This window comes from Dysidea avara, chromosome 7 (assembly GCF_963678975.1).
Source record: "Dysidea avara chromosome 7, odDysAvar1.4, whole genome shotgun sequence".
Lineage (NCBI taxonomy): Eukaryota > Metazoa > Porifera > Demospongiae > Dictyoceratida > Dysideidae > Dysidea > Dysidea avara.
Window position 1 is genome coordinate 17938452 of NC_089278.1, and position 18354 is coordinate 17956805.

At 40.4% G+C, this 18354-nt stretch overlaps 2 protein-coding genes and 1 pseudogene across 4 annotated transcripts in view; 2 read left to right on the plus strand and 1 right to left on the minus strand.

Moving 5' to 3' along the window:
• LOC136262043 (WD repeat and FYVE domain-containing protein 3-like) overlaps nucleotides 1-16999 on the plus strand; it is a 128003-nt gene extending 111004 nt beyond the window's left edge. Inside the window, exons 49-62 of the mRNA XM_066056173.1 lie at nucleotides 1008-1078; nucleotides 1127-1213; nucleotides 1644-1736; nucleotides 2113-2184; nucleotides 2242-2319; nucleotides 2478-2579; nucleotides 2635-2757; nucleotides 3029-3088; nucleotides 3430-3505; nucleotides 13303-13479; nucleotides 15250-15361; nucleotides 15414-15484; nucleotides 16376-16499; nucleotides 16736-16999. Of these exons, the coding sequence (XP_065912245.1) occupies nucleotides 1008-1078; nucleotides 1127-1213; nucleotides 1644-1736; nucleotides 2113-2184; nucleotides 2242-2319; nucleotides 2478-2579; nucleotides 2635-2757; nucleotides 3029-3088; nucleotides 3430-3505; nucleotides 13303-13479; nucleotides 15250-15361; nucleotides 15414-15484; nucleotides 16376-16499; nucleotides 16736-16838 (1349 nt within the window). The 3' untranslated portion in view covers nucleotides 16839-16999. The remainder of the gene's footprint in view (nucleotides 1-1007; nucleotides 1079-1126; nucleotides 1214-1643; nucleotides 1737-2112; nucleotides 2185-2241; nucleotides 2320-2477; nucleotides 2580-2634; nucleotides 2758-3028; nucleotides 3089-3429; nucleotides 3506-13302; nucleotides 13480-15249; nucleotides 15362-15413; nucleotides 15485-16375; nucleotides 16500-16735) is intronic.
• On the plus strand, nucleotides 5604-5722 carry LOC136262618 (5S ribosomal RNA; annotated as a pseudogene).
• On the minus strand, nucleotides 6567-11146 carry LOC136262045 (uncharacterized). 3 transcript variants are annotated; one of them, XM_066056177.1, is made up of 15 exons: nucleotides 10718-11146; nucleotides 10457-10665; nucleotides 10317-10400; nucleotides 10020-10264; nucleotides 9690-9975; nucleotides 9257-9643; nucleotides 9049-9196; nucleotides 8405-9004; nucleotides 8117-8226; nucleotides 7938-8077; nucleotides 7552-7878; nucleotides 7456-7501; nucleotides 7272-7409; nucleotides 6750-7214; nucleotides 6567-6704 (listed from the first exon to the last, which is right to left on the minus strand). In XM_066056177.1, exons 11-14 carry the CDS (start codon nucleotides 7828-7830, stop codon nucleotides 7183-7185), a joined length of 495 nt encoding a protein of 164 aa, XP_065912249.1. In that variant the 5' UTR covers nucleotides 7831-7878; nucleotides 7938-8077; nucleotides 8117-8226; nucleotides 8405-9004; nucleotides 9049-9196; nucleotides 9257-9643; nucleotides 9690-9975; nucleotides 10020-10264; nucleotides 10317-10400; nucleotides 10457-10665; nucleotides 10718-11146; the 3' UTR covers nucleotides 6567-6704; nucleotides 6750-7182. The 3 variants fall into 3 exon arrangements, with proteins under 3 accessions (XP_065912249.1, XP_065912248.1, XP_065912250.1); XM_066056176.1 differs by having other exon boundaries at nucleotides 9257-9975; XM_066056178.1 differs by lacking the exons at nucleotides 9257-9643; nucleotides 9690-9975; nucleotides 10020-10264; ... (1 more) ...; nucleotides 10457-10665; nucleotides 10718-11146 and having other exon boundaries at nucleotides 9049-9223.
• Nucleotides 17000-18354: the final 1355 nt, after the last annotated feature.

The window sequence follows — 18354 nt, forward strand, 5'->3', positions numbered from 1 at the left end:
TGTTCAAGGAATGGATCACCAAAGTTTCAGTCTTCTGTGGTGAGAATTATAGTGCTAGACAGTAGGAAGAGCAAGATAATCGACTTGTACAGCGACTATACTGATAATACACTACAGCCACTTACATTCACAGCCATAAGTTCCATTTGAATTAGTCTACAACATTGCAATTTGGCTTAAAATGTTCACCATGAATTAGCACATCAGCCAAGGTATAGTGTTAGCCCTATAGTCACTTGCGCATATGAATATGAAGGCGATTTGGTAGGAGAAATTATGACTATCTTGTTTACATTTACCGTATCATAAACAAATGCATGTGACATGTATACCGTTGGAACTACAGAAACAAAACAAAGATTTTCAAACTCTCCATGAGCAGATGAATAAGATGGTATATAGTTTTAATCGATTTGAGTGTTCCTTCTTTGAGTACTGGCCCAATAATAACTTGTGTAATTTTTCTTTGTAGCATGCATAATTTTACAAATTATTTTTATTTAAATTTTGTTTTTCTCAATACGAATGCTTTGTACAAACAAGGCGGGTTTTTGCTGAGACGGTCACATATGTGAGAATAATAAAATTGGTTTGTTGAGCACTTCTAGTTTTCAGGAGTAACTCATTAAGAAATACGCAGTAGGTAGTGAGGTGATGATTTGGCTTGTGTTCTTTGAATTCTGCTTAGACAACAACATGGTTGGTTGGTAAACTGCCAGTGATGTGCTGCACACACTCTAATAGAACAGTCAAGGTTATTTAAGTGTGTCCCTGTGAAACCAAAAAAAATATTGATATAATTCCACAACTTAGAATATTAAGTTAACTTGTTTGGATAGTGCTCCATTCAAACTACTCTAATAGAACACACGCTTTATATCAAAAGGCTTTAAATTGGAACAATCATTTTCAACTTGACATACAACAGAAAAGATACCACAGGACCCGGCACTGTACTATACTCCTATACAACACTGTACAGTTTACAATACTTACTATACCTTTAGAATTTCGAGGTAAAGTTGGACAAATTGTTGGCACAAGTGACAGGTATTTGGCAGCAGTAGAAGAGAACAAGGTACACACACTATTACATGATGTAGTAATGATGTGGTCACACTTGTAGGTGTTGCTACCTCCATTGTACAACCGCTACTTTGTGTGGGGCTACCCTGACTATAGTGCCAGAATAGTGACCTTGGAACAAGACAAGGTATTGATTGTATGGTGAAACCTCTTTTACCAGCTACCTCTTTAATAAGACCACCTCATTATAGTGGCTATGTCCCAAACACAGTTTAGTTTTACTTTGTGACCTCAAGTTTGAGTTAGTATATTATGACAGCAAATTACTATAACACAAAAAGAAGTGAATATCCCTACTGTGCATTTCAATTACGGTAACTCCACAGCACAGTATGGAAATTCACTTCTATTTGTGTTACAGTAATTGGCTGTCACAATATACTAACTCAAGCTTGTTTCAGTACTTTTTATTGGTGCACTATATCCTAGTTGGTCTCTACTCTAGTTTAATTTTTCTTCTACTTGTTACTAGTATAGATCCACTTAGAGCACGTGTACTCATAGAATGTGTTTGGAAATTATTACCTTTAAATTTTTACCTGTCTTTACTATATTAGACCACATCGGTGTTTGAGAGACTACATCAGGGACACATCCGATGTGCTGCTGCTGTTAATGAGAACACTTTATTGACTGCAGGAGATGTGCCTGTAAGTGACCCCCATGGGGATTTGTGTTATGTAGGTACACCCATATCGGTTGTGTTTACTACACTTCACTACATCAGTGCACACTTCAGAGCACACTGGTCCATATCTAATGCACACACTTGTACAAGCATAGACGGCCCATTCCCATACTTTGTTGGTGTGAGTGTATAGCGGACATTAAGGAATTAAACTATATATAAGAAATTATTTTGTGGTAAGTGTGTCAGTACTTAAGTGAACTTTCAAGTGTACTACACACACACAAATTATAGTTCCCATGTATGTGTACTCTCAGCAAGTGATTTGGTACTACAGTATAGTGAACTGTCAAGAACATGTCCACACACACATGCATGCCAATTGTATCTCATTGCAGGTGGTGTGTGTCTGGTTAATGAAGACTACTGGTACTAAAGATAAAGCGCCTACCCAGCTGATGTTGAAGAAGGTACACCTAAACCATAAATACTGTCATGTGATTAACACATGTTCTCACTACCCATAGACACTTCATGGCCACAGTGCCCCAGTGAATTGCCTGAGTTGTAGTAACAGTTACAACTTCATAATATCAGGATCACAGGTAAGTGTATGCCATGCTTTGCTATAAAAGAGTTTTTAACACACATTGGTGTATGTTCTATTAGAGTATTTCATGTACCTCAATTGAGTAATTCTAGGATTATACCTAATCAAATGTTGTTAATAGTATAACTGATAGTATCATGTTACTATTTATAGGACTGTACCTGTATCCTGTGGGACCTCAGTAAACTGGTGTTCCTACGACAACTTCAATGTTCCAATGGTCCCATCACTGCTCTGGCTATCAATGAGTTAACAGTACGTCATGTCACTGTGTCACCTCCTCTGCGTTATGTCTTCTTGTCTGTTGTAGGGGGACATTGCAACATGTGCTAAAGAGTACTTGTATGTGTGGAATGTCAATGGTAACCTACTGGCATCCATTAGAGTAACATCCAGGAATCATGTCAACATTAACTGTTGTATTATGTCTGAGGTGTGCTCTGTGTGTGCGTGCGTGCGTGCGTGCGTGCGTGCGTGCGTACGTGCGTACGTATGTACGTGTGTAAGTGCATTGTTCATGCATGTATGCAAACACCACACTTGTGTGGTATGCAAGTACACGCTTGTATACATATATACACAGCTTGGGTGCAATGTATGCATGTAGTGTATTATATGTGTATGTACATGCACATGTTGTGCGTTCATGTATTTGTTTCTATGGTGATATACAAACGTTTAAAACTTGTTATTACTGTCCACAGTTGATATCCTGGGACAAAGATAATGTTATTGTAACAGGATCATCGGACGGCATTGTTAGGGTATGTAGTCTGTGTGTGTGTGTGTGTGTGTGTGTGTGTGTGTGTGTGTGTGTGTGTGTGTGTGTGTGTGTGTGTGTGTGTGTGTGTGTGTGTGTGTGTGTGTGTGTGTGTGTGTGTGTGTGTGTGTGTGTGAAGTGTGTAATGTGTACGTACAGTGAAACCTGTTTTGGCAACTCTTCAGCCTAATAAGAAAACTTATAATAGGGACAAAACTTTTAAGCCAAGTGATCCAGCTCCTACAAGATAATTAGTTTATTAAATCGGCCTAAAATCTCACTCCCAATTGTCCTGTGTACAGAGGTATAATATTGTAATAAATGTGTGCACACTGTTTATTGTAGATGTGGAAAATAGATTTAGTGAAGGACAGAGATAAGAAAAGTTGTTCAATAGCATCTCCCACTGCTGATTCTCCTGGTATGTGTGTTGTTGTTGTTGTTGTTTACTTGCATTATTGTTTAACATCTAGATTATTATAGATATGCCTTTTATCAAAATCATGTAGCTTACCAGAAAATTTTATGGAAGTACTAATTGGGGCAAGCCTGAGCGAGCCCCACAAATGGCAGTAGTCACTTCGTACGTCCGACCTGTACGTCTGACCATTCCCAAGAGTTTATGTAACGAACATGGAAAGCCCCACACTGGTAGCGCTCAACCTTACGTACAACTGTACTTACTACCATTCCCAAGAGTCTACGTAACGAACACGGAAAAAAGTGCCACATGGCTTAGAATTTGTCACTTGGCTCACAACTTCTTATCTACATTGACATGGACAAAGAAAACCGTCTTGGAAGAAGGCCGGGATAGAACGAGACAGGGCGAGGACGGCAGCAGAAATGCCAGATGAAGCAGAAGCAAGTAGACACCTGGTAGACGATGTGCACACTCGCAGAAGAGAGCATGCAGTTGGCCAATGAAACTGCAGAAGACAGGGAATAAGATTAGACGATCAACACCAGCTCATGCATATAGATCATGGCCCCAGTGGCACCAACGCTCCACAGTTTCTATGTTTTGATCAATCAAGTGGTATTGAATTTCATGCATTAATTATTATGCAGTCCCATGTGGTATGTGTAGATTGTAGTCAATTAAATGTGAAGTGTACCAAAAACAGCTAGCGATGAGTATATTTTAATACTAGCAAATTTTCAGGTCTTGCTCAAATCTGCTTTCTGCTTCACCTACAAAACAAAAACACAACATACCTCAACCATGCACAAATACAATGTTGTGCAACTCAACTCGCTCAGGCTTGCCTCATGATGTTTTAAACATCTGTCTACTAACATGTATGACTATCAAACAGTACGGTAGTACTGTGTAGGGATTGCCCCTAAAATGCCAAATTTAAAAGTCATTCTAGAAACATCTTATGTGACGAAAATCACCTTTATGAAATAATATTAGTCCATCTAACATCAAATGCAGCATTAAAAACAAGAAAACACTTACAGGCAACCGGATGTAGAATTTTTTTTAAATCGCTTAAACTTGAACTTTTGCCTGCCTGCCCGCCCGCCTGCCTGCCCGCCTGCCTGCCCGCCTGCCTGCCCGCCTGCCTGCCTACAGTTGCAAGGCCGGAGGCCAAATGAAAGCAGCATACACCACCATAGCAAACTCATCAGCGGGGAATGTACCTTTTGGGGTTCCGACGAGTGTGTGCCCTGTCTTTCCTTTAATCTTTAGTCAGGCTGGTCATCATCTCTTCATGCAACAAAACCATATCCAGGTGTTAATTTTCCGTATTAACACTTCCTTGATCAGCATATTTAGATGCCACAAATTATTTAAAGTATTTACGCTACTGTAAAAGAATGGACACCTGGCAGATGCCTGTAAGACCATGCCCATTAATGATCTTGGTTGATTGATAGCACGGAGACCACACCTCTTATTGGTTTAGCTGTATTTATGATAATAACACAGTGAAAGTAAGGAATAGTGATAATGCTTCAGTGTTGGTAGGCTTAAGATACTCTAATACAGCAGTCACCCTAATAGAACAGTCACACACATATAGCTGTATGTTATAACAAAAAAAAATCGGTATATTTATCCAAGTGAAAAGACCCAATTTTAGAAAACCATTCATTTCCACACATTTTTCGATATTCGTTTTATTGGTTCTTTGTTGTCTATAGAGACAGAGGAATAGACTGAGTAAGTTTCAACTTCATGAGTTAAGCAGTGTGGGAAATACAGCATTAGACAGCCGGATGAGCAAATAAATCAATATGTTCAGAAACCACCAAGAAAATAATCTAAAGATGCTTACATAAACACATCCTAACTTACTGATACAACAGCATACAGCATTGAACCTTGGCTCACTGTGTTCGCTATTAATATGTGAATCCACCAAATTTTAGAAGGAAGCGCATTTCGAACAAACTGCTTTCAACAACTTGTTACACACAGAAGTATCTTCTCAACTGTTTTATAGTTTGTCTATAGTGTTTTCCCTGCAAATTCTCTTATAAATAGGCAGTACAATGGCTTAGCAAGCGTCTACAACCGTACTATGCTGAAAGGACCAGTTTTCGTCTGATCACTGAAGTTAAGCAGCATTGGGTAGGATTAATGCTTGGATGGGTGACTGCCTCGGAATACCTTGTGTTGTAGACATTTTTTTTGCCAATAGTAAGTGTAAAATGTTTTTGATAGCAGCAATTAAGAGGCTGGAATAGAGTAGTCCGCTGGAGTATTGTATGTATAAATAGGCAATACAATGGATTAGTGAATGTCTACAACCATACCACGCTGAAAGCACCAGTTCTCGTCAATTATTGTTGTTTTGAAAGCAGCAATTAAGAGGCTGACATGAAGTAGTTTGGAGTGTTGTGTGTATAAAATGGCTTAGCAAATTCTAAAGCTGGCAGCTATATTTCTCCAAGGTGGGGGGAAACAGGGGAAGAAAGCGGGAGAATTCTTTAAAGCAACTTTTTTCGTAAAAACGATATTTTATTTCAATTACCATGCAGGCCTTAAATTAATGTGTGGTCAACAGACAAAATCCACACAAATAGCACAATGTCTGCACATAATTAGTTTTGGGCAGACACACATGTCCTTGCAAAACCAATAGTGGTACCATAAAAGCTGATGTGTACATGTTTGTTTGTAGTGCTAACAATAACTGTCACTTGGTTGCTAGGAGATCTACATTTTCCCAACCCAATGATTTACCAATGCCACCTCCCCTTTGTGTACTGCTATCATCAACAGCTGTAATGACCACAGCCTGGTGATATGTTGCAGCTATATGGTTGTATTTAACTTCAAAGCTTCAATGGAAACTCCCTATTCCAATTCCAGCAGTGTAAAGTGCTCATGTCTGTACAATTTTACTGTATATCTGTACATTTGTGAATATGTAGGGACATTTGTCCTTGGCACCTTAAAAATTAAATTAAGGCCTGCCACGTAATAATTGAGTGATGTAATGCACAAACCATCAATCACTGCTTGCAGTAAAGTATACAACAGTTGTAAGCACATTAATTGTTTCAAGGTAGGTATCATGTAATTATTAAATGACTGTACAAATAAAATTAAAGATCAGTTAGTACAGGGATCACATCCAACCTAACAGCTGGTCATGTTATTGCTACATAAAAAGCAATGAAATATGGAAACATAGCACACCTGTTACCTGCTAGCATCATTGAGGTGGCGCAGGGTGTTGTCTAGGCTGTCGTACTGTGGGTTGCTTAAAGCTAGATAACACACAAACTGTAGGTGGCACTGGAACTGTAGGCAGCCTAAGCAATACTTGAACTGTAGGCAGCCTAGGAATTTGCTGTGTAGATGGCAATGGTAGTCGCTGCACTGCAGGTAGCACTGGCGGTTGCTGCACAGCAGTTGGCACTTGCGGTCACTGCACAGCAGTTGGCACTGGCAGTCGCTGCACAGTAGATGGCAATGGTGGTTTCTGCACAGTAGGGGGCACTGGTAGTTGCTGTCTTGGTGGCACCTCTGTACTACCCAACAGAGGTTGGGGCACCTGTTGTTGCTGCTGACTCCGCAGCCGTTCTTCTCTCCTTTCAGCCCTCATGGCACTTGCCCTGGGACATTGAGACAGTACTTCATGCCATAAAACTGAGTGACCTGTCTCCCACTACCAAGTTAGAGTATTAATAAATAAAGTTAATTTACACCAAAATCTGATACTCACAACTCATCTTTAGGCCACACTTCTTGCAACAATATTCTTTGTGTTCCTTGCGCTGTGCAGAAGGCGGAACTTCCAAGTCAGTAGAAGCCTGTACCTGTGCCTTCCTCTGCCGCCACTCAGAACTTCTCGACAAGGTTACTACAGGATAAAACTGTAACAGAATACTAAAATATGTACAACATACAAGGTGTCACTTCCACCTCCTCTCCAACAATTGGCCCAGTCACTGCCTACAAACAATCCAGATCACTTTACATATATATGTACATGAAGTGCATACCTGCAAGTTGGTGGTATCAGTGCCTGATGTTGAGGCTGTTGTACTCTGACAGAACACTGGTGGAGTCACACTTGGACTGCTGCTCACAACAACTTGTGGCCCTACACAAGTGCCTGTAGTTACTGTGACCATTATCCTTGCCTGTCCAGATGTGTCCTCCAGCTCTGAGAATTGGTGCACAGGTGAAGGAGGAGCAAGAGGAGATTGTGGAATATGTGTTCCAGGAGGTAGACTGACAGCAGCACTTATTGATGGTTTTGGTACTTCTATCCCCTGCATTCTTGATCCAATCTCCTCTCACCTGGCATTGTGCTTATACCAGCGTTGCTGTTGGAGTCAAGCAATTAAACATAACCCATGCATGTGAAGGAACTTGTGTAACTTACCAAACCAGTCTGGTTGACTGGGTAAAGTGCCAGGTTAGTCTCCTCCAACACCCGCCAAGAGTTAAACAACCAAGACCAGTTGGCATTGTAATCCCTCAAAATCAGTTTCCATTTGGACAGGTATTGTTGTTTCAGGCCACCTGTTCATACTATTACAGTATTCAATGTTATTTTCATACCTGCACTAGAACTACTCGAGTCTTCTGGATGGTTCTGGCACAGCAAGATAAAGTCTGCCTCAACAATCCTGCTACTTGCTGGACCAGGAGTATTCCCAGAAAGGAAAGATCTGTAGTACATGAATACCAGTGATCTCTTCAATTACTTAATTACTTATACTTAATTAATTTACTTGTTTACTTACATTCTAATTTAATTTGTAACTAATCATTGTACTATGCTCATGTTACAATTACAAAATATAATGAAACTTCATAATATGTGCATTGCATACATGTATTACTTACCTTCTCAACAGCTCTTGACTGTCTCCTGCTCTTCTTTGATGGCTAAAGTGATCTTGAAGCTGTGGTATAGCTTTGAGGTGAGCTTTTAACTCCTCTCTTGTCATAATCATGTAGAGCATCATAAAGGACTTTGAGTTGGTCTGCCTGAGAGGCTGACAAAGCAATGCCTTTCAGTTGCACCAACATTTGTGCCAACTGCCCAACCTTATCCCAACCAGGAATCCCCGACACGTCAGCAACACTAGACATATCAGTGTTTCCAGAGGTAGCCTGATTTTACCATTTAAGTGCAACACGGTAGCTAGATCATATCTGTTGATGATCGTCATCATCTTCTTCCTCTTCAGCTCCCTCACACACCATCAACAAATCTTGTTCTTGAATGGATGGATCATTGGCACTCTGGTCAACAAAACTCTCATCCGATCCACTGTCATCATCATCACCACCTGCCTCGTACAGGTCCTGGAAGGAAAGCAGTTGACCAGCTTTGTGGAACAGATAATCCACCCCAAAGCGCTCCCCTTCATTGTGGCTTGTTGGGGCATGGTGATGAGGGAGCAGCCTGGTGTCATGGAAAGTAGAGCTGAGTTGGTTGACCTAGCACATTTGCAATGATCTTTGTAACAATGTTGTCCACTAACCTTGCATGCAAGCTCCAGGTTAAATGTCCTTACATACTTGGACTGTTGCTGCACTGCTGTCTGTCTGTGAGTCTGATTCCACCTGGACAAGCCCTCCAGCAAGTACATCTGAAAATGTACATCACTAGCTGAAGAGCCTGGAATGAATCTATGTATCGATAATATTGTCTTTTTGCAGTAACATTCTTTGGCATACATGCAAATGTACCTTGCCAGGTGGAGATGAAAGGATTCAAGGGATGTTGTGCCTCAAGCACACCTGTACACTGACAGCCTCTCTCCACCCTTGTTGATGTACCCCATGATTGTGTACAAGGTCACCTCTGGGGGATCTTGAATGCATGGGATATGTTTCTTTTCTTCTTCCCAGATGGTGACCATCTGTTCACCAAACAAAGGCTTACCATAAGAGTCGGTGGCAGTGCAAAAGCAAGTAGCAATTCTTCAAAGCTGCAAGATAACCTCAGCCCCCCTTGTTTGCCTCCTGCAGTGGCGAGCCAGCTCCTCTCTAGTGACGTCCTTTAATACGGCACTGTGAGAAGGATCTCCCACTCCTGCTTCCACTAAACACCCCCTCTTTGTCTTACAGAGCCGACTGTAGCATGGCAATGCAATGAGTGTCATATTAGGTGGCACCTCACCCATGATCTGTCACATCCCATTCAAATATCATGTCCAAGAGGCAAGACATGAGTGGCCCATAGAGGTGGGGATTCTGAGTCACTTCACAAGCTATCCTCCTCATTAAATGCCATATATCCAGCCTCACCTATATACCGATTACAGCATGGATGCAGACTCAACAGTTTCTGCCTATATAACTGCAGTTGACTCCATTCCATAAATAGTCGTGCACACTTGGATGTGCCAGTGATGCTGCAGCAATTGTACAACAGCTGGGGTGCATTCTGCTTTGCCTTCTCATACCTGTGCACAAGGCAATAGAGCATAGAAAGATAATTAAAAGCTACCTTTGAATTAGTCCAACTGCCATCGGACAAAGGCCATCCAACCCCTCTGACTCTGTTAATACAGAGGTCAGCACCTCGCCCCGCTCATTCCCCACGTTCGTACACCATGAAGCACTCCCAGCGGCCCTCCCCTGCAACTTCCTACTTATCTTCTTGGTCGAATCAATTTTTAAGATTCACCCAAAGGAAGAAGTGCAGGTGGCAAGAATTTCTGGCAACCACCAGAGAATGTCCATGGCATACACCTTCAGAAACCAGCTTTAATAAAGTACAGTTTATGAAAGCAATAATTCATACCTGGCACATCGGATAGTCTCCATTGGTATTGGTTGGTCAAACACAGGAGGAGTTCCTTGAAGCCACTGCCCAGTCAACCCTTGACTTTTGAATTAAGCCACAAGAACAATAATTTAGGAAAGAGTAAAAGAAAATCACACCTGTACAGCTGACGCTCTCCATAATACACTAGCTGCTTCTTCATCCACTCCTCTGTGTGTTGTTCTAGTATTCTATCCTGGAGTGCTGTTGAACTGTTACCAGTGTCCGACCCCTCAAGGCCACATTTACAGCCACATCACAGGTGTATTTCTTGGTGAAATTGGCTGGGAACTGCACCATCTTGGCCATTGCCAGCTGACTAACTACTCTGGAATGTTGAGCAACAATGACCACTATCATATGTTAATAAGGAGCTTTACCTCTCGTCCCAGCTCAAAAATGTCTTCTTTCAACTATTACAAGCAAGCTCTTCGGTTGCAAGAAAACAGTAGTCAGTATGGTCAACTACCCTCCTTAGAGTCTTCTTGTAAAGACCCATTGATCTATACTAAACAATAAAAAATCTGCCAGGTGTACTATTCTTATGTCGGTGAGCCTGACAAGCATGTTGGGCACTTGAATTCCACTACCCAAGCCCTCCTGGGCATCCACAGAAAGAGTCTTTGTGTAAAATACACATCAGACTGTGGCTGTTTCATGGGAACTGACTTGACGGGAGGTGGATACCACCACAGTGTTGAGGGAGCATCAACTTTGAGTAGTTTCTCTCCAATCCACTGCTGGTCTGCCTTTGACATCTTGACTGTCACCGACCCATCCCGATGCTTCGATAACTTCCAAGCATTAGGAATGCGATCGGCAGGATCCTACATTGTGTTACGAAATAGGTAATTGTAATTAAAAAATAAATACCTAACCTCAAAAGGAGCCAGTTCAAGACTTGCAGCAGTGGATGGTCCAACAGCCTCAAAAGATGATGCTCTGTAAAACAATGTTGATTGTTTATCACTTCTTAACACATAGACTTTTACCTCCACTGTAATGGGTGTGGCTGTAGTATGCATATGGAGGAAGGCAGAATCTTCTGGCTGTACTGTGGTCTTAACAGAGGAGACAGTAGAAACAGGTGGCCTAAATATGTGCAAACAACTAAGTGATTAGTACTGGAAACTGCTGGCTGAAAGATATGTGTTGGGCAGATGGCAGGTGGAGATGAGGAGCCTGCATGTAATAATGGACTATATCATGAGTGCTAACACACACCACATGACTCACAGTAGAGCTAGTGACTGGTGCTAAAGAGAGACTGGAGAGAGGATCTGCACTCAAAATGGTAACGCCAGGTTTGGATGAGTAAGTTGTGGTTGTGATGCTTGTGGTGACAACAGCGTGACTATCCTCCCACCATGGTGTTGATGGAGCAACAACCATTCTGGTCTACAGGAATGTTCACATCTATTTGAAATTGTTGTACAATAATTATTTGCCTTGCAAGCAGTTGCACCACCTTTCCTACCAGACTGATCATGTTGGCTAGTTGCTGCCTTGAATATAAACAAATACGAATAGCCTAATAAAACACAAGATGGCTTACTGGTGAAGGTACATTAACAGTGCTACTTGTTGTCATTGTACATATACTGCTATTGCTAGTAGCAGTTACTGTTGCAGCGGTACTGTTACTGCAGGTGGTAGCAGCAGAGGAAGAGAGTGGTACAATGTTCTACTTGTGCACATGATGGTAGTAGGTGATACTGTACAGTTGTATATGCCAACCAACCTTGCTGGTAGTTGTACCACTCCTCAGCAGGTGCTGTTGCTGCTGCTGCTGAATAACATGGTGGTATCCAGAATATAATTGCAAAGTATTGTGAGATAGAGAATATCAATGGATACTCACTAACTGATGAAGTTAGCATTGTTCTTGTTTCACTGCCACTGGTCACCATAGCAGTAGCAGCACTGACAACAGTGGTGGCTACAGCAGCAGCAGAAGTTGCCATAATATTCAACAATGTACTGGTGGTGGTAACAGGATTAGTAGTGGAGGAGACATGTAGCACATGTTCTGAGTGCCCGGGAAAACTCTGCAAAGAACACACTGAGACGACTTTACCACATTAATACCCTACTTACCCTAGACACAAGAGTAGATTGGCCCTGACTAGGCCAAAGTGTAGTAATTACAATAGTTGCATAGCATATATTACCTGTCCAGTAATGCCGGTAATAGGTCTTTGACCACAGGATGCAGCTGAGGGGGAAACCTGGCCCTAAATATGTAAATGAACGACTAGGGCCATGAAAATTAATGTATAACAAATTCTGCAGGAAATTATAGCTTACTAAACTGAATTATTCATAAATGTATGACAAATTCTGTAGGATATTAGCTATAACTTACTGGTCGATGATACTGGCAAATGCATGAATCCCTTTTACCATCTCGGTGAGCGGGACAGGCGACTATTGTTTGAACAGCTTTATCCCAGCGAGAACCCTTGGTAGGTACCTCCTCTACCAAATTTCTCCCCCGCGGCAAACCTGTGGAGTCGCTGCTTCCACTTTCTTGCCGATTTGGCCTTGTGAGTCTTTCTAGACAAGGAGGGACGCGATAAAGAAGACATGTTAATAAGACAACCATAGAGGTTTTTAATGAACATCATGTGCGACTAGGCTGGCGATTATGGAAAGATGAACTTGCGCATGTGCATGCAAGTGCAGTTCTGTGAAAATTTTGGTTTCAGTTTTTTAGAGAAATGCGGATGGCAGCGTGTAATACAACCATTAATTTACCGACCAGTAAGGCAAAAGAAACTTTTGTAATGTTTTTCTTGAACTTGCATTTTACCCATTGTGTGTTTTTAAACAAATTTTATTACAAAAGTGCTATTGTGTGTAGATTGATCAAATTCAGTCACTTATACTAAGGTTTACATACAAGTTTGTTATGGAGTGTTTGATATCCATAATTGTGCTATCATCACCAACTGTCCCATTGTAGGTAGACACTTCTCAATGGAGTCTCATGGCTCACTACTAGAAGATGTGTTTATTACTCACCAATCCTCTATCATATCAACATCAGCTGATGACTCATCAATTATTGATGAAGGAAGTGTCTCCAAGAGTGACACCAAACTGTCGCCGGAAGATTCCTCACAGCTAGACCAACAAGAAGGTGTGTCTGTGTGACTTGCATGTTAACCATGAAAGTTAAACAAGGCTAGAATAAGTGATATGTATGTAGTAGTGTGTTATAGGGCTGAGTGATACTACCGTTTTAACGATATATCGCGATATTTTGAAAGTATCGATATCGCGATATTTTGTTATTAACTATCGTGATACCATGCCTGTACATTATTGTCATTAAAAATCCATTTGTTATGCTGTACTAGGCTCAAGAATCCTTGTAAGTCATAACCTGGTTACCCCTGTAGAGAGGTGTGAACACCATAACATAACCTCAAAGCATGTGTTACAATAACTGTTACTGTAAACAAGGATGATAGTGGCTAGTTTGATGCTACTTTTAAAGACTTCCTGCAGGAATACTGAGGAATACACTATGTAGCACCAGCTATGATTGACTTATTTGTAAGTATCGTGAACTATTCAGTATCGTGAATGGCTTTAGTATCGATCGTGATACTAAAATGGCAGTATCGCTCAGCCCTAGTGTGTTATGTAAGTGCCTTCTACTTTAGCCATGTTTGGTTGTCTGGGACAACCAATATTATATAGTTATACAACGGCCACGAGTGCTCTGCCTGATATAAACGCACGAGCCTGAGGGCCGTCAGGCCCGAAGGCAAGTGCGTTTATACAGGCAGAGCACGAGTGCACGTTGTATAACTGTTATGTACCACTCACCTAATAGGTGGGGAGAGTCTCACAAGACAGCTGTAACATTTATAAAGGCCAGGTTTCTAACATCGATTGTGGGTAACCAAGCCTGACGTTGCGATGACGTTCCCCCTGCAGTACTGTAGCCACCTGAGATATTGAAAGCTAGTACGCTATGGGATAATTATTTCACTAACCTGCATTCGCTGTTCCACTCTCATCATGTAGTGCTCAGCATGCCAGCGTGCCATATAGACTAAGCACCAGACTAATCGCCATAGTGATTCTCTCGAGCGAAAAAAATCAGCTAAATAGATGGTTTAAGTAAACAAAACCTAACTACTAAACGATACTAGCCTAATTCTTACTATTCACACTGGCTAAACTCGAATCTGGTGGCATGACAAAACTGGTTACCACAATCGAACGTAAAGGTTAGTATTATTTAGAATATATTGTTTTATTGAGTCATTGTCGAAGTGGACTACAGTTTAATCTGGGCTAAGATGGCACCAGACTAGTAAGGTGTATAAGTACATTTATATATATGTAGACTAGAGTTGTGGCCACCCGCGTTGGCTTTTTCGATCGCCATTGGCTGCTTGTAAACATACGTATTGGTGATGTTATGGCCCACAATCGACCTTTACATGTCAGGCTATAAAAGGATTCGAGTGATCTGTGTAGTGTCTTTCCACCTATTAGGTGAGGTGTTGTAGTGGTCTTCGCCACCGGCACTTGTGCTATGCTGCACAAAACCGCAGCCAGTGCAATATCTGTATATTGCACTGCGGTCGGTGCATTATAACTTATAATGCACTCGTTGTGGTCTACAAAACCGCAACCAGTGCGTTATAAGTTATAATGCACTCGCTGCGGTCTGCAGCAGTGCAATATACAAATTATGGCACTGGCGGTGCCTTTGAACTGCCCACGCAGAGTGGTACATAGCAAGTTAAACTCCAGGCTAGATAGACTAAATTTGTGTGTCAGGGGCTGAACTCCCTTCACTTTTTATTGTAGTAAGCTTCATGTTTTCCCTTGTACTTGTTGTACACTAGTGTCATTATGTTAGTTTTCATTGAAACTCTTTACCCTACAGATATAAAATGGAAGAGAAAGTTAGTACAAACGGACAAGCTAACACTTCACACTTCCTTTACAAGAAATGACAACACTGCTCCTGCAGAGATCACAGCATTCTGTATATCAAAGTGAGTCACTCTATCAATGGTGTAATGTAGTGACTGTGTGTGTGTGTTGTAGGGACCATAAGAAATTATTTGTTGGTGACTCCAGAGGTAGAATATATGCCTGGTCATCAGTTGAATCATCAGGTATGAATAGAGTGCATATTATATCCAGAATAAATAGGATGATTTTGAATTTTTTTAATGTTTGAGATACTGTTCACACCATCACAAAAACAAAAAATTTGACTAGTGAGTACTTTTATTACCTTCACAGAGAGATGCAAGACATATTGCAGCAGCCCTATTCCCACCATAAACTTCCGCCGCTGTAGTTACTATACATATCAAAACATTTGCTTGAATTTGCTGTTCCATATTTTATAGTTGTAACTAGTGATGCACTGATACCACTTTTTCACTACCGATCTGATACCTATACATTTGAGGCCAGAAATGGCCGATACTGATACTTTGCCCCACAGGCATTTCTCACAAGAAACAGCTAGTGATTTAGTTTACTAAAAAGGCTAATCCCATCAACTGTAGTTTGCTGGTTATGTGGCTATCAATTACGCAAAGATAATACTGTAGTTTATGGCTTCAGTGAATCTTATTTCGTGGCTTACTTCAGTTTCCACTGTACTAATAATGCTAGTAGCTGGCTTCTTTTAAGGAATTCATGGCTTTTGCTTAACTCTGTTTAATGAGCTATGTACGCCACCATCTTGATAAGTAATTACATGACGTCATAACGGACAAGTCCTACAGATATCACAGAAAAGTCGAGTAGGGCAAACTTACAAGTGTTTTAAGACTAATCACAATGTATACTAAAGACCTAAAGGGGTAAGCTTTGTTATAGAGTGGTTAACTCGTGTCGTCCATAATGTGGGCGTGTCCACATTAAAAAAATGTGCCAAAAATGCTTGTTGAATGCACTGTAATACTAGTTCTCACCTTTAAGTAACATTTCCCTATAATGCTGTAGTATATAGAATTGTACAGTTCCATATTGTTGTTGTTGTTATTGTTCAGGTCGTATGGCAGACCACTGGATCAAGGATGAGGTGACAGACAAGTGTACAAAGTGTGGAATATTGTTCACCTTCACTGAACGTAAACACCACTGTAGAGACTGTGGAAATATTTTCTGTTCAAAGTAAGCACCAATGTAATAATTCAATGGTATCTAAGCTTTGTATAAATATTTGTCTGGTATTGTCAAAGTACCTGTCTTGATTTTCACCCCAATAAAGAGATTTTCCTCTTTCAGAAGTAAAATTGTGTACGTTCAGACTTGTAGGAACCATTTGTCCTTATTGTAGTTTGTGTCTGTTAGTTGTGTCCTTAATTTGAGAGTTTGTTAAGAGCAGTTTTAACGTCTTGTTATTTCAGGTGTAGCAGTTATGAGTCAGTGGTGTTGAGACTACAGGTCAAGAAACGTGTTCGTGTCTGTGAACGTTGTTATCACAAAAATCAGGAAATGACAACTATTTAATATATTTCTATAAACAGTGATGCTATTTCTGTATAAGTAATTTAACTAAACTGATTCAAAATTGATGTTTATAAATCTTGTCGTAATGTGTAATTTTGTGAAATACAATATTATTTTATTACCTCTAAATAGAAATCTATTTGATTATGTGATATAAATGTCGATATTATTTTGTTCACTCCGAGGGTGAGAGGACTTGCAGACTCAGCAGAATCATAGTTTTTAGAGACCTATATGGTAGGTAGAACAAGGTAGAAAGAAAACTAATGGCTTTTGGGTGACCAGGAGGTAATGGTGAAGAGATGAGCAGTATGTGTCTAGGAGTGCTGCTTTTAAAAGTGGGAGATGGAAATGGTGGATGTACAATACACATCGATATTTTTTGACAACTGCATGAATATAATTATAGCGTAAAGAAAATGAAAAGTTGATTAGCAGTTTCGTGTGCCCCATGCACTACACACCTGTACCATCTTGCTCATATATACCAATTAATTTATTTTGGTTTATAAAGCACCCACTCGCACTGATGTTAAAGATCACTGACACGTGGGCAAAGTGCTCAGTTGTAGTAACTTGTCAGGCTCACAGATATGTAAGTAATTGTCAAGTTTACTGTGTGTTTGGCTACATGTATGACATTGTTGGTACAACCAACTAGAGTGTTAATGATCACATCCAGGACGGTGCAAGCCTCTTTTAACAGAACCAGCCTTGAAATTTAGGGACTCAATATGCATAGGAAGCTACTTTGGCTCCTAGAAAAATCTATCACCTGGGATTTGGTTTATTGTAGCATGTGCAGGTAAACTAGCTTGTTAGCTCACTGTAAAAAATTAGTAGCTAAGTGCCAGAATTTCACTACTAGATAATTTCTGCCACAATGCTCACTATTTTTTGAAGTCTGAGTGACTTTGATAATTGATAGTTGTAGTGACCCTCATGAGTACATGAGCATCACTACATAGTAGCTAGGTCACTACATAGTAGCTAGGTCACTACATAGTAGCTAGGTCACTACATAGTAGCTAGGTCACTACATAGTAGCTAGGTCACTACATAGTAGCTAGGTCACTACAAACAATTAGTAGTAATTAAACGTACTTAGTTTATATGTGGCAGACATTCACTAGTTTTTTTTTATTGTGTATTATGCCCTTAGTACAAGGCTTTTAACTTCTTAGTTCTTGTTTCAGGTGTTACATTGGTTGTGTCAGTGAGTGCTGCTACAAATGTTTAAGTAATTTTAAAACATGTCATAAATTTAGTGAAATACAGTAATGTTAATCAGAAATACAGCATCTAAATATAAATTTGATTTACTATTTTATACTCACAACAATCGGCACAATGCCGTTCCTCCTTGTTGGAGTGATACTGAAAACAACAACTAACTAAGCATACAAGAATATGCAAGATAAACACAAAGCAAGACAATAGCATACATTATACCACCCACACATACAAGTACACAAATAACACTGAATTACATAAAAATGGCTTTTCGCACAGCCAT